The sequence below is a fragment of the Sarcophilus harrisii genome, chromosome 3 (assembly GCF_902635505.1).
Source record: "Sarcophilus harrisii chromosome 3, mSarHar1.11, whole genome shotgun sequence".
NCBI classification, from domain to species: Eukaryota; Metazoa; Chordata; class Mammalia; order Dasyuromorphia; family Dasyuridae; genus Sarcophilus; species Sarcophilus harrisii.
Window position 1 is genome coordinate 436,884,864 of NC_045428.1, and position 14,334 is coordinate 436,899,197.

Sequence of the window (14,334 nt, forward strand, 5' to 3'; positions counted from 1 at the left end):
AGTGACAAAGCAGATGATACTACATCTTCTCTAAAGTGATTTCCAGTGATAATCCATAGCACTTTCTGAAGCTGAAACATTGAGAGTGCCTAGAACTTTGATACTGAGAATTTTTTTCCAGTTCTTCAGTAGTTGTGGCTACTAGGATGGGATCAGGGGGAGGAGGGAATAGAGAGACAGAGGCTACAACACCTGCAGAGGAAGCTGTCAGGCCATATCTCCACAGGAGGTTGCTTCCCTGCATTATGGCTTATGTGATCTAGGCTGGGAGCAGGGTTAATTGTCTGAAGGATGCTGCTATTCCCAGGCTCCTTGGACTTACGAGTTCATCAGTATCACATGCTGCCCTTATGCATCTTCCTTGAGATGCCTTGCTGTTTCAACTAGGCTTAATGTCCTGGACTGTTTGAGTTCATTGTTTGGCAGTCTGGGAACGAGGTGAGATAGTATGGCAATCCGACCTTCAGTTCCTTCAATTGACCCTCATTATCCTGACCACTTTCCCCTGGGAACACTTGAAAATGTCACTCTCTTTTATAAAATGAGACTGGACCAAATTTGAGATTCCAGACTTGCATTAATATAGACTATGATTGCGGTATGGTTTTTGGTCACGATGTCATACCACTGAATCCTTTTGAATTTAAAATTCACTAAAAGCCTCAAATCTTTTTTCACATTGCCTGTTTTCTAAGCTTATCTCCTTCATAATTTACTTACCCAGTGGACTTTTGGAAACCATAATATAGAAATTTAGAGTTGTTTCTAGTCAATTTTGTCTTATTAGATTCAGACTTTTGTTACAGACTGTCAAGATCTTATGGAATTGTGATTCAGTCATCCTTCCAGACTTATATCATCCTAAAATTTGAGTAGGTTGCCAACCCTGTCTCCCACTAAACCACTAATAAGGACAAAGCCAGAGAGATTCCCCCAATACACATATATATTTCATATAATTTTATACTTACAAAAATCAGGAGATGTAAAAAGAATAAATATTTGATTTGATTCAATAAACATTTTTTTGAGCATCTGCTATGTGCAAAACTATGTTCTAGATGCTTTGAGGAAGACTCATCAAATAAAGCCCCAAACATAGGGTCTTAGGTCTAGGAATTCTTTCTCTAGAAGAGAGGGTAATTAATTCATGCATACAAATAACAATGACAGCATATAGCAAGTCCCTTAGTAGAGTTAAAAAGTTTTGTGGAAATCCAGAGTGAAAGATTCATTCAAGAGAATTTACAATTCCCATACAATTCCCATAACAGGAAGGTGAGTGACTAACTGAAATTCCTTGCTGCTTAACTTGCTTGTCTCATTCAAGTTGGGGATAAAAGAGCAAAAAGGAAGACAATCCAGAAATAATACTTTAAAGGATCAACAGTAAAAATTCGGTCAGAGAGTGTTTTGAGGACTGAATGCTTCAGGAGTCAGGTTTGGAAGGATTTGTATAAGCAGACAAGAGAAGGGGAGAGGGGAAGGAGAGAAATAGAAAGGAAGAGACAGGAAGGGAGAAGAAGCGAAGGGAAGGAAGAAGGAACAAAGGAGGAAAGAAAAGAGGAAGGGGAAGAAAGGAAGGGAAAGGGGAGATTATTCTTTAATGTAACATTAGGACATTTCTTGGGATCACTCAAAGTTAGTCTTGGGTTAAAAGTAGTAGTAAGGGCAAAATTGCAGCTGGTTTCTGATACCCTCGTAAAATTTCCTAATGGACGAAGAACTTCACAATCCATTTTCTCTGATATAGCACTGACACTTTTTAGCAATTAGAAAGATATGACTTAGTGTTTTGATGTTTCTGTTTTCCTTTCCCAAATAGTCATAATTGCTTCCCCACTTAAAAATTCTTTGTGTAAAGAAATGAGAGCCTGTCTCCAAAAGAAATTACTGCCTTTGGTCTTTCAGTTCAGATTATCTGGGAGTTTCATTAATCCAAGAAGTTGCTTTATGCAACATTTGTTAAGTTATTGACTCTGTTTAAAATATTTGAGCTTTAACGAATGCACATTGTGACATTTCTTTTGGTCTGTGAACACATGGAACATTTTTGCTTCTTTACTAGATCTTAGCTGTGGTGAAATAATAAGCTTCCTGCCATTGGAAATACACAAGCAAAGACTGGGTGAACACCCATCAGGATGCTGTAGAGGAGAATGCTGCACTAGAACAGAGGTTATACTACACTGGAAGGTCTCTTCTGATCCCATCCAACTCAATTCAATCCAATAGACATTTATTAAGTACCACTACATGCAAACTTGACTCTGGAGATATAAAGAGGAAAGAAAATACTTAGGGACTTTATATCCTATTGGGGGAGTACCATAGGCAAATACATAAAACACATAAAACATAAACAATTATTTGAGAAGAAATTGAGCATGAATGGTTTCCAAGTCTGAAGCCCTATAGAGCAGGGAATCAATCAATAAGCATTTATTAAGCACTGTTGTGTGCCAGACATGAAGTTAAAACCTGAGGATACAATGAAAGGCAAAAACAAAAGCAAAAAATGTTCCTCAAAGAACTTGAAGATTTGTGATTTTAAATTGGTCTTGAGAGACATCACGAAAAATCTTCATATTTCCAGTAAGGGTTTAGATTAAGTAACCTCTGAGTTCCCTTCCAACTCTGAGTCTGATTTCATGAGTTTTGCAGCTAAAAATGGTCTCCAGCTAAGGGAGACATTACTCTATTAAGACTATACATCTGGTATGTTAGGAGTTAAATACATTTCTGTGGGCTAGTCCAATGAGCTAATCATGATTTATAGCATTGTTTCTATGGGAAAGTACATTGAGTTCCAAACACCTGGCAAATGAACTTTGGGAACACAATCCATTCAAAAGCTGTTGACTGCCTATATATGAATTACAGAAGGTGAAGAATTTTCATTAGACACACTTTTTTATTTAAGTTTATTGTCTTTTGTCAACATAACCTCAATAGACTGGACCCCCCAAAAAGTAAAAAAAAAAAAAAAAAAAAGTTACACAAAACCAATAGACTGTATTAGCAGTTTAGGCAACATTTACACTAATTGTCTCCCACCCCTCTGTGGAGATGAATGAAGTATGTTTCATCAGCTGTTCTGCTAGACCAAAGTTGGTCATTAGAATTAATCAGTTTGGCTGCATTTTGGAGGACACATTATTTCTTCCCACTTATCAGTATGATTCATTCACCAGCCATCCTTTACTGCCGCAGTTATCATATCTCAATTCTGATAATAAGACCTTCCACTTGTATAACACCATACATAATCTCATTTGCTCTTCAAAACATCCCTGCAATATAAGAAAGACAAATATTATTACAGATGAAAAAAATTATTCTTAAAGAGATTAAATGACTAGTTCACATAAAAAATGGTAATAGAAGCAGAGGATGTGGGTTCAAATTTTTGCTATTAGGATTCTGTGATCTTAAGCTGCTCATTTAGTTATTCTGAGTTTTCATTACCTCATCAACTCTTGTCTGGACTATTACAATAGCTCTTTTAAGTTTCTTTCTTTTCCAATCCATCCTTCACAACAGTGCCAAAAAAGTGACAGTGCTAAGTGGAGCAGTAGATGAGTGGAGTCAGGAGGACCTGAGTTCAAATCCAGATACTTACTAGATGCATAAACCTAAGCAATTCATTTAACCTGGATTGCCTCTAAAAGAACAAAACAAAACAAAACAACAAAAAAAAAAAAACAGGTCTATTTAGGTTACTTAGGTCATTCGTTAATAAGTTTAATAAGCACCAATGGCTCCCAATTGTTAAAGAAACGAAATGAAAACATCCATGATTATATATAGCCCTATAACTTTCAGCCTACCATTCCAGACATATTTACCATTACATTTCTTCACCCATACCACAACCAAATGAGCCCACTTGCTCTCTTTAAATAATGTTCTATTTTCCATTTTTATACATGCTGTCCCCCTGTAATGCAGACCCCCTCACTGGTATTGCCACTTAGAATCTCTAGCTTCCTTTAGTCTTAGTTCAAACGACACATGAAGCAACTAGATAGCGCCACAGTGTACAGAGCACCAGACCTAGTGTCAAGAAGACTCATCTTTATGAGTTCAAATGTGGCCTCAGACACTTACTAGCTGTGTAACTCTGGGCAAGTCACTTAACCCTGTTTGCCTCAGTTTTCTCATCTGTAAAATTAATCAGAGAAAGAAATCGCAAATTACTTTGCTAAGAAGACCCAAATGGGGTCATGGAGAGCCAGTACCACATGAGGCCTATTCTGCTTTTTCCCTAGTTACAAATGACTTTTTTTCACAAAAATTGCTTAATATGTTGTATTTATTTACCTGTTCCCTTCCCCCCCAGTAAAATGTAAGCTCTTTGAGGCTTCTTTCATCCCCAAAGCCTAGCATAGTGCCTGATTCATAGTAGATGCTTAATAGATGCTTAATAAATACTTGTTGAATGAATGAATGAAGCTGGTCAAAATGATCTTTAAAGTTCCTTCCAGCTCTGTGTCCTGGGCACTTATTCCTGGTTCACTGCCCTAGTTTCTAGTCCTAGACTATTGTTACTTCCACTGTACCAAGTTGATTCACATCAATATTAAAATTACAAGCTGTTGTAGAGCAAGCATCTTATAATTTGTATCCTGCACATTGTTAAGCATAATGCCACAGTTGCAGAGATTCACTTGCTAAATATTTGCTGATTGATTGATTCATTTTTATCTTTAGTCTTTCTTTAAAATGTCAGAAAGCACTCTGGACTTTATCCAAAAACCTTTACAGAGAGAATTCAGATAAAGACTGAAGCTTATCAGAAAAATTAGTGTCAAATGAGTCAAAACTATGAAAATAGTTTATATGAAGTTTAACTACACTTTTGTTGATGTATATTGGTTAGGTCATTCTATGTTGGTTTCCCTGAGGGATGATATAATATTTTGGGGAAAGGATTTTTTTTTAAATTCACATTACATGGATTACATGACAAGTCAGCAGGTGACAAAATGTATTTTTTAGCCTTTTACTCATCAATCTTATAACTTATTGAGCAAAATCTGATCTCTGGATGTTTTTCAGATTAGATGCAGTGTCTGCCTAGAAGTCTTTTATACACAATTAGATTTTTATACATAATAGTGTTAGTTTTAACAATTTTGTAATTCATCTTTGTTGACTTCTCAAGCTTTTAGTAGACTCAGTTTTGTGTACTAGCCATGGAAATAAATTTTTAAAAAGACTAGTATGAATGTTTTACATTGCCTATCTTGTCCATTAGAGCTTAGGAAATGAAGCCAGGCAAAGGACTTATGTCTGAGGCTATGTTTAACAGTTTTGAAAAGAGGCTTGTGAATTAGTCAGGAAGGAAACTGTCTGCTCTTTTTATTTCCTTTGAAAAGGGATTCTTATACTCATAGATAAAACAATGTGTTATTTTTGTATCTGAAAAGGATGAATGGACAGTGGAATCAAAGTCACTTCTTTAAATAATCACAGGACTTGTTTGGTTTGGACTGAGCTCTTGTGGAGAGCTCCCTGAAAAAAAAGCCTAACATTAAAAAGCAGCAACACCTATGACTAGTAGTCAAAATAATAACTTCTGAAATAAACATAGCATTGTCGATGTATCATTTAATGAGCTTATGACAGTGAGAGCATGCCATAGTTATATTCAAAAGGTTTGGGGAAGCTTTATTTCATAGTTATTATTGCAAATAATAGAAGATAAACAAATTGAAGGTGTATTATTACCAAGAATATAAATTCAATACATTCTCATTCATGTCATATAGCATTAAATTTCAATATAGCATACTATTTCTACCGGCATAATTATACCACAAGAGAATATAGTTTAAATGAACAAAAATCTTTTGATAGACATTTAGGAGAAATAGTAATAGAAGTAGTAGTAGTAATAGTAGTAGTAGTAGTAGTAGTACTAATAGTACTACTAGTAGTAATAATAGTAGATATGGTTTTAGTAGTAGTAGTTATAATAACTTATGTCTATACTACTTTAAATTGTATAAATTTTTTTATATTTGTTATCTCTTTTGAATCTCACTACAACCCTATAAAGAAGTATTATTTTTCCTATTAGTAGAGGAAACATTATAGAAAACATGAAAGTACTTCCCCAAAGGCACATAGTTTAAACTTTCATCATCTCCTGAGTGTGATTTGCACAGTACACTCTGCTAGGATCTTACTGATTGTATATCACAGTTCACTTTCTTATCATATTATAGGAGACACATGCTACTTGCCATTAAAAAGATCCCCACAAATCAAGAACAGGAAAAGCTTTAGGCAGAACAATGAAGCTAGCAGGTGTGCTTTTGGCATCTCCAATTGTCCTTCCATTTTATGCCCCCTTTCTTTCATTCAGGTTCCATCACCAAGATATGAAAGCAATCTCTTCTCAAAACAGAAAGTCCCCAAATAACTCATTACATTATCCTCTAGAAATGTTCACCTATTACATAAGGGCTAGGAGAAGATCATATCCTAGCCAAAGAACTGGTAATGGTAAGAATTCTAGCAACAGGGAAGGGAAATAATTAGGTGTCAAGAGATCTGCCCAGTACCCATCAGATCTGATCAATCTTTTTCACAATGTTGTGGAAAAAGTATGGATTTTGGAACCAGAAAAGGCCTGCATTAAAATCCTGACTTGTACATATTTCTTGGGCCATTCTGGACAAGGGATTTTTTATTATTCAGTTGTTTCTCCCCTCCCCCATAAAATTGGGAGAACAAATTTGTAATACATTTCTTATAGAAATATGACATCATTACTGTTCATCTATCATATATTACTTGAGAAAAATCATGACCATCACACCATGTCTCAAGGGAGCCAAGATAACTAATATCATCAAGGAAGAATTCTGTGTGAAATAGCTCAAAACTCCATGGTGTTCTACTAAATTCTTCCTCTATGTGGGCTCAGAGTAGACTGCTTGCCATAAAATCTAAGCCAACTTGGAATTGGCCTCTAAGCTTTCTAAATGTGGTGCAGTCTTGTACCCTTCTTGGCTTAAGGGACTAGAATGAGGACCATAATTTCAACAAGCCAAATCCCATTTTGAATAAGGTGACTAGCTCAGAAAGATTTTCTAGCTCCAGGCAGAGATTCACTTAGCTCAAGCAAGATTCCGGTCAACAAAATTCCAGTTTAACCAAACAACAAAAAAACAAAAACCCCATGATGTCGTAATGAGAACATGCTATGGAACTCTGCCTGAGGAAGTTCCATTTGGGGCAACTATTTTAAACACTCTCAGGATGGAAGAACTTCAAATTCCATTCAAATCTAAATGTGTTTGTACACTGCTGCCCTTTGCAGCCCAAGATGAAGTTGCTTATCTGGTCCTAGAAATATGCAAATGAAAAAGTAGAGGCATTTTTTATCCTTTTTTAGTGAAAATTGTTACTGGTCCTGCTGTCTTTGGGGTTTCCCTTTTTTGTGATGCTGCTTGACCTTTCTGAGAATCAGTAAGCACAGGAGCTGAGCCTCTCAACTCCGTGATGGTTTCAATTCAGTTACATTAGTCTAGGCTTCAAAGGATCATGGATTTAGAACTAGAAGAAACCTTAGAAGTCATCTAAGTCCAAAGCTTCTTAAAAGCTGTGAGTTGTGACCCCATGAGAGGTTGCATAACTTTATTTATTATCACTGTGTTTAGTTTATATACCTATATACATGGGGTCACATAAAAATTTCCCAGGCAAAAAGTCTTTGCAAGCAGAAAAAGTTTAAGAATTCCTGATCTAGTACAATTCTCTCACTTTACAGATAAGGAAACTGAGATCCATCAGAGAGGTTGAGTGACTTGTTCAATACATGAGATGTGATTCATCAAATTAGAGTCAGGATTCAAATTTAGCTTCTCTGGTTACAGATCAAGGATACCCTGTCCCTGATATTGGTGCTACTGGAATGCTGCACTAACACTGTTTCCCTGTCTCCCTTCCAAATATGCTACATGGGTAGGAGCATAGAGGGCTAATTACTTATTGTAGAGAATCATGTATAGTTTCCCCATAGGCTAGTCATTATATTGTAACAATTCAGTAGCTCAATTTTACCATCTATATGATGGGATACCACAAAAGGGTGTAATAAAAATAACTATGACCTATTCGTAGAGAAGAAGCTAGTCCCTTCATCTCTGGGCACTGTATCTGTTTCTTTATCTGTAATATAAAATGATTCTCGCACTGCCCAGGGCAAGAAGGTTTAGAGGGTCTGAATCCATACACCTGCAACAGTTTTCTTTGCCAGGGCTCTGGCACTGCTTAGAAAAAGGAAGTGAATGAAAAAATCTCACTGCATTGTCCATGTCCCCAAATGTTTGTTTCCATCTGCATCTTGAGTCTATCACCTCTCGGTCAGGACGTGGGCAGCCTACTTCCTCCTCAGCTAGGCGCTGCATTCATCACAGTTCCCAAGTCTTTCAGAGTTGTTTGTCTTCAGTGCCATAGAGGAAATCTATAGAGTTTTAATTCATCATGGCCTTCTCATTACCCCCAAATAAAAACAACATCATACTGTACTGACTAGCCTTTCATGCCTCTCATATGGTACCAATATCTCTGTGACCACATGATAAATCATTCTTAATTATTGATGCATCCCACCCCCATTTCCTCTTGCCTTTCCCATACCATGTGCAGCTGGGCTATTTCACACAATGACCTCATCAGCTCTCACTGACTGATCAAGCTTAGGGTTAGTCTGGACAGTAAGTGGATGTTCATCCTTTAAGAAAAAATATCCAGAGACTCTTGTAAAATTAAAAGTTATATATAAATGTGAGTTATTAGTATTAACATAATTACAGAACGTGGTATTGGGGATTTAAGGGGATAATTTGTTTCCTTCTGAATCAGTAAATATTAAAAGAAATAAGTAGCCCCAATATTGCCTAAAGGCAACCACGTAGCACTGGATAGAATGATGGGTCTGGAGTGAGCTCAAATCTGATCTCAGACACTTATGTGTCCCTGACAGGTCACTTAATCCCTATCTGCCTCAGTTTTCTCAATTGTAAAATCAGGATAGTAATGATAATAATAATAATGATATAAAGATAATAATAATAATAAGCCTACCTCCTATAGCTGTGAGGTTCAAATAGAATAATATTTGCTAAGTAGCATTTATAAAGTACAGTGTTTGGCATATAATAGTAACTTTATAAATGCTTGTTTCCTTTCTTCCTGGTAATGGCTTTATACAGACAGTTGTAGATAACAGCTAGGTGGTTCAGTGTATAGAATTACAGGTCTGGAGTAAGAAAGACTCATTTTCCAGAGTTCAAATCCTACCTCAAACATTTACTAGTTGTGTAACCCTAGGCAAATCACTTAACCCTCTTTGACTCAGTTTCCTGCTCTGTAAAATGAGCTGGGAAAAATAAATGGCAAAGTACTCTAGGATCTTTGCCAAGAAAACACCAAGTGGGGTCATGCAGAATCTGAAATGACTGAACAGAGACAGAAAGAGAAAGGGAAATGGAGAGAGAAATAGAGAGTAAACATACAAATCTATAGTACTTGTATCAATAATCCCTTCTCCCCTCTCACTTTTAAAGTTCCATATCCGTGGCATTTGAATTCTTTAAGGAATCCAAATCTTAAATAATTTTTCTTTGGAGTTTTTTTTTTTCTTTGATTACTTTAAAATTACATACTCCAACTACACACACACACACACACACACACACTTTTTTAAGGCCTGATTTAGTCCTACTGAAAGGAATTTTTCCTGAGTAAGGACTATGGAATTAGACTTTTGAGGTCAGATTCCCATCCTGGGGAATGCAATGAAAGAGTTCCCACAATCCGAGTGGACTGCTCCCAGGGCATTCCATAGAAAGAGTGTCTGGAGGGGTTTGTCTATAGACAATCCTGTGTATCCAGATATTATCAGTATTTCCACCCTCCCAGGGCCACCATGCTTTGTGGAGCCTATCCCCATTAAGCCACGTGGAACCCATTTGCAGCATAAACAAGGATGTGTGTGTGTATAAATACTACAAGTCAGTAAAGGACTTTGTATTGTGTAGGAGGAAGCTCCAGCTTGTATTAACTTAGAACTTAAAGTACATTTATCATATGAATGTTTTTGAGGGAGAGGATCATTTCATTGTATTTTTAGAGAAGGCTTCTATATTCCTGTTGTGAGAAGTGTCTCACATGATTTGACTTGAGGCAGCATGAAGAGTACTAGATTTATCACCAGGGGTGGATTCAAATTCTGACTTAGAAATGTAGTGATCTTGGGAAAATAACTTCTGCTCTTTGAAAACTCATCTGTAAAATGAAGGAATTGACATAACCTTCCTTTCTAACCCTAAATTTATGATCCTAAATCAATGAAGTCAGTTTCTACTACATTTTCTGCAAAATCTGGTGTGAACAGAGATCATTCCATAAACTCTTATAATTTATAGATATGACAGTCAAGAGCTAGGTGATACAGTAGATAGAGCACTGAGTTTAAAGTCAGAAAGACCTGAGTTCAAATCCAATCTCAGATCACACTAGCTGTGTGACCCTGGAAAAGTCACTTAACCCTGTTTGCCTCAGTATCCTCTTCTGTAAAAAGAGCTGGGGAAGGAAAAGTAAAACCACTCCAGTATCTTTGCCAAGAAAACCCCAAATGGGGATCACAAAGAGTTGGATATGATTAAAATGATTAAAATTCTTATCCAGTGGAATGATTCTAGGTGGTATTATTGGAGTTTGCTAATGTCCTTTGCTTGATTTGTGTGTTAGGAGAGACCTTAGTGAGGGAGAGATTGTATACTAGGTGAAATTGCTTTCTGTAGTTTGGTCAGTAACCTAAATTCTCATAATTGTGAAAACAAAAATTTAAATTTAAAGAATAAAAGAACTTAATATGCATGTAATCCTGGCCTGAGTGAATTAGCAACTCAGCATGAGTCATTTGTCCCCTTTTAAGTAGGATTAAGAGAGAAGAAAAAAAATTTGTGAGTTACAGGGAAATTTGTACCTTGGGCAGCTTGGGCAGTCACTGTTCTGGTCTACCAGAGAATTCCTTGAAACATTCCAAATTGTCTTCTCCTCCTCTCAAAGGCACCACTTGGACACTTGGGACTCTTTCTTGTCTAAAAGTGTCAGTGCTGAGCTTTTGATCTCTAAAACTCTTATGGGAAATTAAGCCACTGGGAGTGGGCCAACCTCATCTTCTCACCCCAAAACAAACCCATTAGAATCTTAATACTAAGGTCAGATCAGGAGAGTGTAGAGAGGGGAACTTGGATTACGTACAGTTCTTCTTGGTTAGTACAAAAAAAAGTCCTTTGGCTTTATTTAATTTTTAAAAAATTTTTTCTGCTTTGAAGAATTTTGTGAGCCCCAAAGGAACCCTTTTAAGTAATTTTTCCCCCTTTTCTTTAGAATTTTCTCTGAGGGCCATAAGGGAAAACTAATATTTTCCAGATTTGATACTTTAATGGGTTTTTGTTCCTGTCTAATTTTTTCCATTTTTAATTTCTCCATTGATTTTTAATTAGTTGTCTCTGGGATCAGAAAGTTTTTTAACCCATCAAAACTTCTGTGGACTATTTTAATTTATTTATAAGTTAACTTAAAATAATAGGATATTGTAATAGAAATATGTCTACTAAGTCACACTTATTTCTTATCTGAGAGAGATGCAGCCTCAGAGGAATGGTCCTTGGAGCATGGAGCACAGTGAGAGGCCAAGGATATTTGATGTTTATTTGTGTTTTTTTAAGGGGAGGAGAGGGTGTCTTGTTTTTGTTTTGTTTTGTGAGGCAATTGGGATTAAGTGACTTGCCCAGGGTTACACAGCTAGTGTGCTTTAAGCTCAACCTGGGGTCTGATTCCACCCTGGATGCTTTCTCCCCAGAGTCACCAAGCTGCCTCAACATTTGATTTTGAAAGATAATTTCAGCAGATTTGATTTAAAAAAAAAAACTTTAATGACTCCCAACATGTTTTTCTTTCCAGGAACCTCAGATAAATCCAACCTGGAGCTGATCACTCTGACATGTACGTGTGTTGCTGCAACACTGTTCTGGCTCTTGTTGACTCTCTTTATCCGAAAACTGAAAAGGGTAAGAACAGTTCCCATGAGTCCTGTGCTCCCACTCATAAACCCTGACCTGGAGAGGGCCATGATATGGGAATTCTAATTCTAAATCACCTTCCTACTTTACCCAGGCATTCAAAAAATGTTAGTCCTAACTAAGTGGTGCAGTGGATAGTGCACTGGGCTTGGAATCAGGAAGACCTGAATTCAAATTCAGCGTTACACACTAGCCCTCTGACCCTGAGAAAGTCAACTTCAGTTTGCCTCAGTTTTTTCGACTGTCAAGTTGGGATAATAATAACATCTACCTTGCAGGGTCATTATGAGAATCAAATGAGGTAAAAATTGAAAGAACTTTTTTACTGTGCCTGGCATATAAGAAGCACCATATAAATGTTGACTATTACTTTTGTTCTAGCTACAAGCATATCCTTTATCAGATGAAAACCGCAAAGGGATAAATCTTTTAGAGGGGCACAGGGATTTTTTTTGCCCTGATAATTTCTCAAAAACAAACAACAGCTAGAGATTTTAATTTTAAGTTTGGCCTAGATACCTTATTTTCTAACCTTCTTTTCTGGCTGAAAAAAAAAGTTAAGTTTAAAAAACTCCACAAAATCCTGAATTTTCTCCAGATTTATAGAACCACATGACAAAGAGAAAGGAACTTTTAGATAACTTTATAATAAGGAGGCATCTCTTTTCACTTGTATATCTTCATTTTCTTTTTCACAGATAAGATCCTGGAGAGCAGGATCAATTTCATTTTTGCCTTTGTGTCCCCTGAAATTAGATCCATTCCTTCATCCATATATATTCAATGACTATAAGCTCTTATTATGTACAGGCTAATGTATTATGCACTATGTCAGGTCAATAAGCATTTATCAAGTTCCTACTGTGTACCAGTGCTGAGAACACAAAAAGAGGCAAAAAATAACAAAATGAACAACTCCCAATGGTCTTTGCTCTTAAGGAGTTAACTGTCTAAGAGAGAGACAACATGCCAACAAGATATATGGAGAGAATATATTGGTGACAACCTCAGAGGGAAGGCAGTAAGATGAAGAATATGGTCAAAGGCTTCGCAAAAGATGAGACTATAATTAAGACTTGAAAGAAACCAGAGGTCAGAATGAGGAGGAGAGAGTTCCTGGCACGGGGGACAGTCAATGAAAACGTCTGGAGTCCAGAGATGGAGTATCTTTTGTACAGAATAGCACAGTATCCTGACTCTAGGAGAGCTTGTAATCTAATAAGAGAACTAAGATTTGTGCAGAAATAACTATAATTCAAAGCAGTTAAGTGATACAATAGAAAGAGAATTTGTTTTATAGTCACAGGAACTAGGTTTATATTCTGTCTCTACTACTTACTCCCTGTATGACTGTAAGCAAAGAGTCTCAGAGACACTTTATCAACAGCTATAAAATGAGAGGGGCCTTAAGATCCCTTCCAGCTTCTGACTATTTAATCCTAAAATTCTAAGAATCCTAAGAGATTCTATGCTACTTGTGAATTGTGTTATTCCACTTCTGGAAATTAATGCCAAGTTAGAAATTTTGAATGGTTCTCCATTGCCTAAATCATAACACAATTCAGGTTTCTTAGTCTTGCTTTCATAGACATCAATAATTTAGTCCCCATTTAGGCTTCCAATTCTAATTTCCCAACCCATAAATTAAAGCTTCTTTGATAATACTTCTCATTTATATATCTCATGAATATGTCTTGTTTATTCACATTACTGAGCCCTTGGTCATGATGTGATCTCTGACTAAAATGTCTTTTTTTCCCCACTTCATTCTAACAAAATTCATTCATCTTCCATAGGTTATTCTATCCCCCCCAAAATAACTCCTTGATTCTGTGATGCTATACTTAAAAACCCTCCCTCCATGCTTAGGTTCACTTATCTGAATTAAGACACTTTTTAGTCTTTGATCTGAGATAAATAGAAATCTAATCAAGGATAATGGTATTTTCAGTGTTTCCTCTGATTTACTTTAGGTATTTATGGATCACAAATAAAAGAATTCTTTCATTCCAGTACTTCAGATATAATAATATTCTTTCTAAAGACATTAAAAAGGCAGCTAACCTGGAGTCAGGAAGAGCAGAATTCAAACCTAGTCTCAGACACTTACTAGTTGTGTGACCCTGGGCAAGTCAAACCAGTTTGCCTCAGTTCCCTCATCTGTAAAATTTCCTGGAGGACATGGCAAACAACTCCATTATCTTTGCCAAGAAACCCTCAAATA

At 36.5% G+C, this 14,334-nt stretch overlaps 1 protein-coding gene across 1 annotated transcript in view; it reads left to right on the forward strand.

The window, feature by feature from the left end:
* FLT1 (fms related receptor tyrosine kinase 1) overlaps positions 1-14,334 on the forward strand; it is a 172,510-nt gene that overhangs the window by 111,791 nt on the left and 46,385 nt on the right. The window contains exon 16 of the mRNA XM_023499591.2: positions 11,992-12,098. Within this exon, the coding sequence (XP_023355359.1) occupies positions 11,992-12,098 (107 nt within the window). The remainder of the gene's footprint in view (positions 1-11,991; positions 12,099-14,334) is intronic.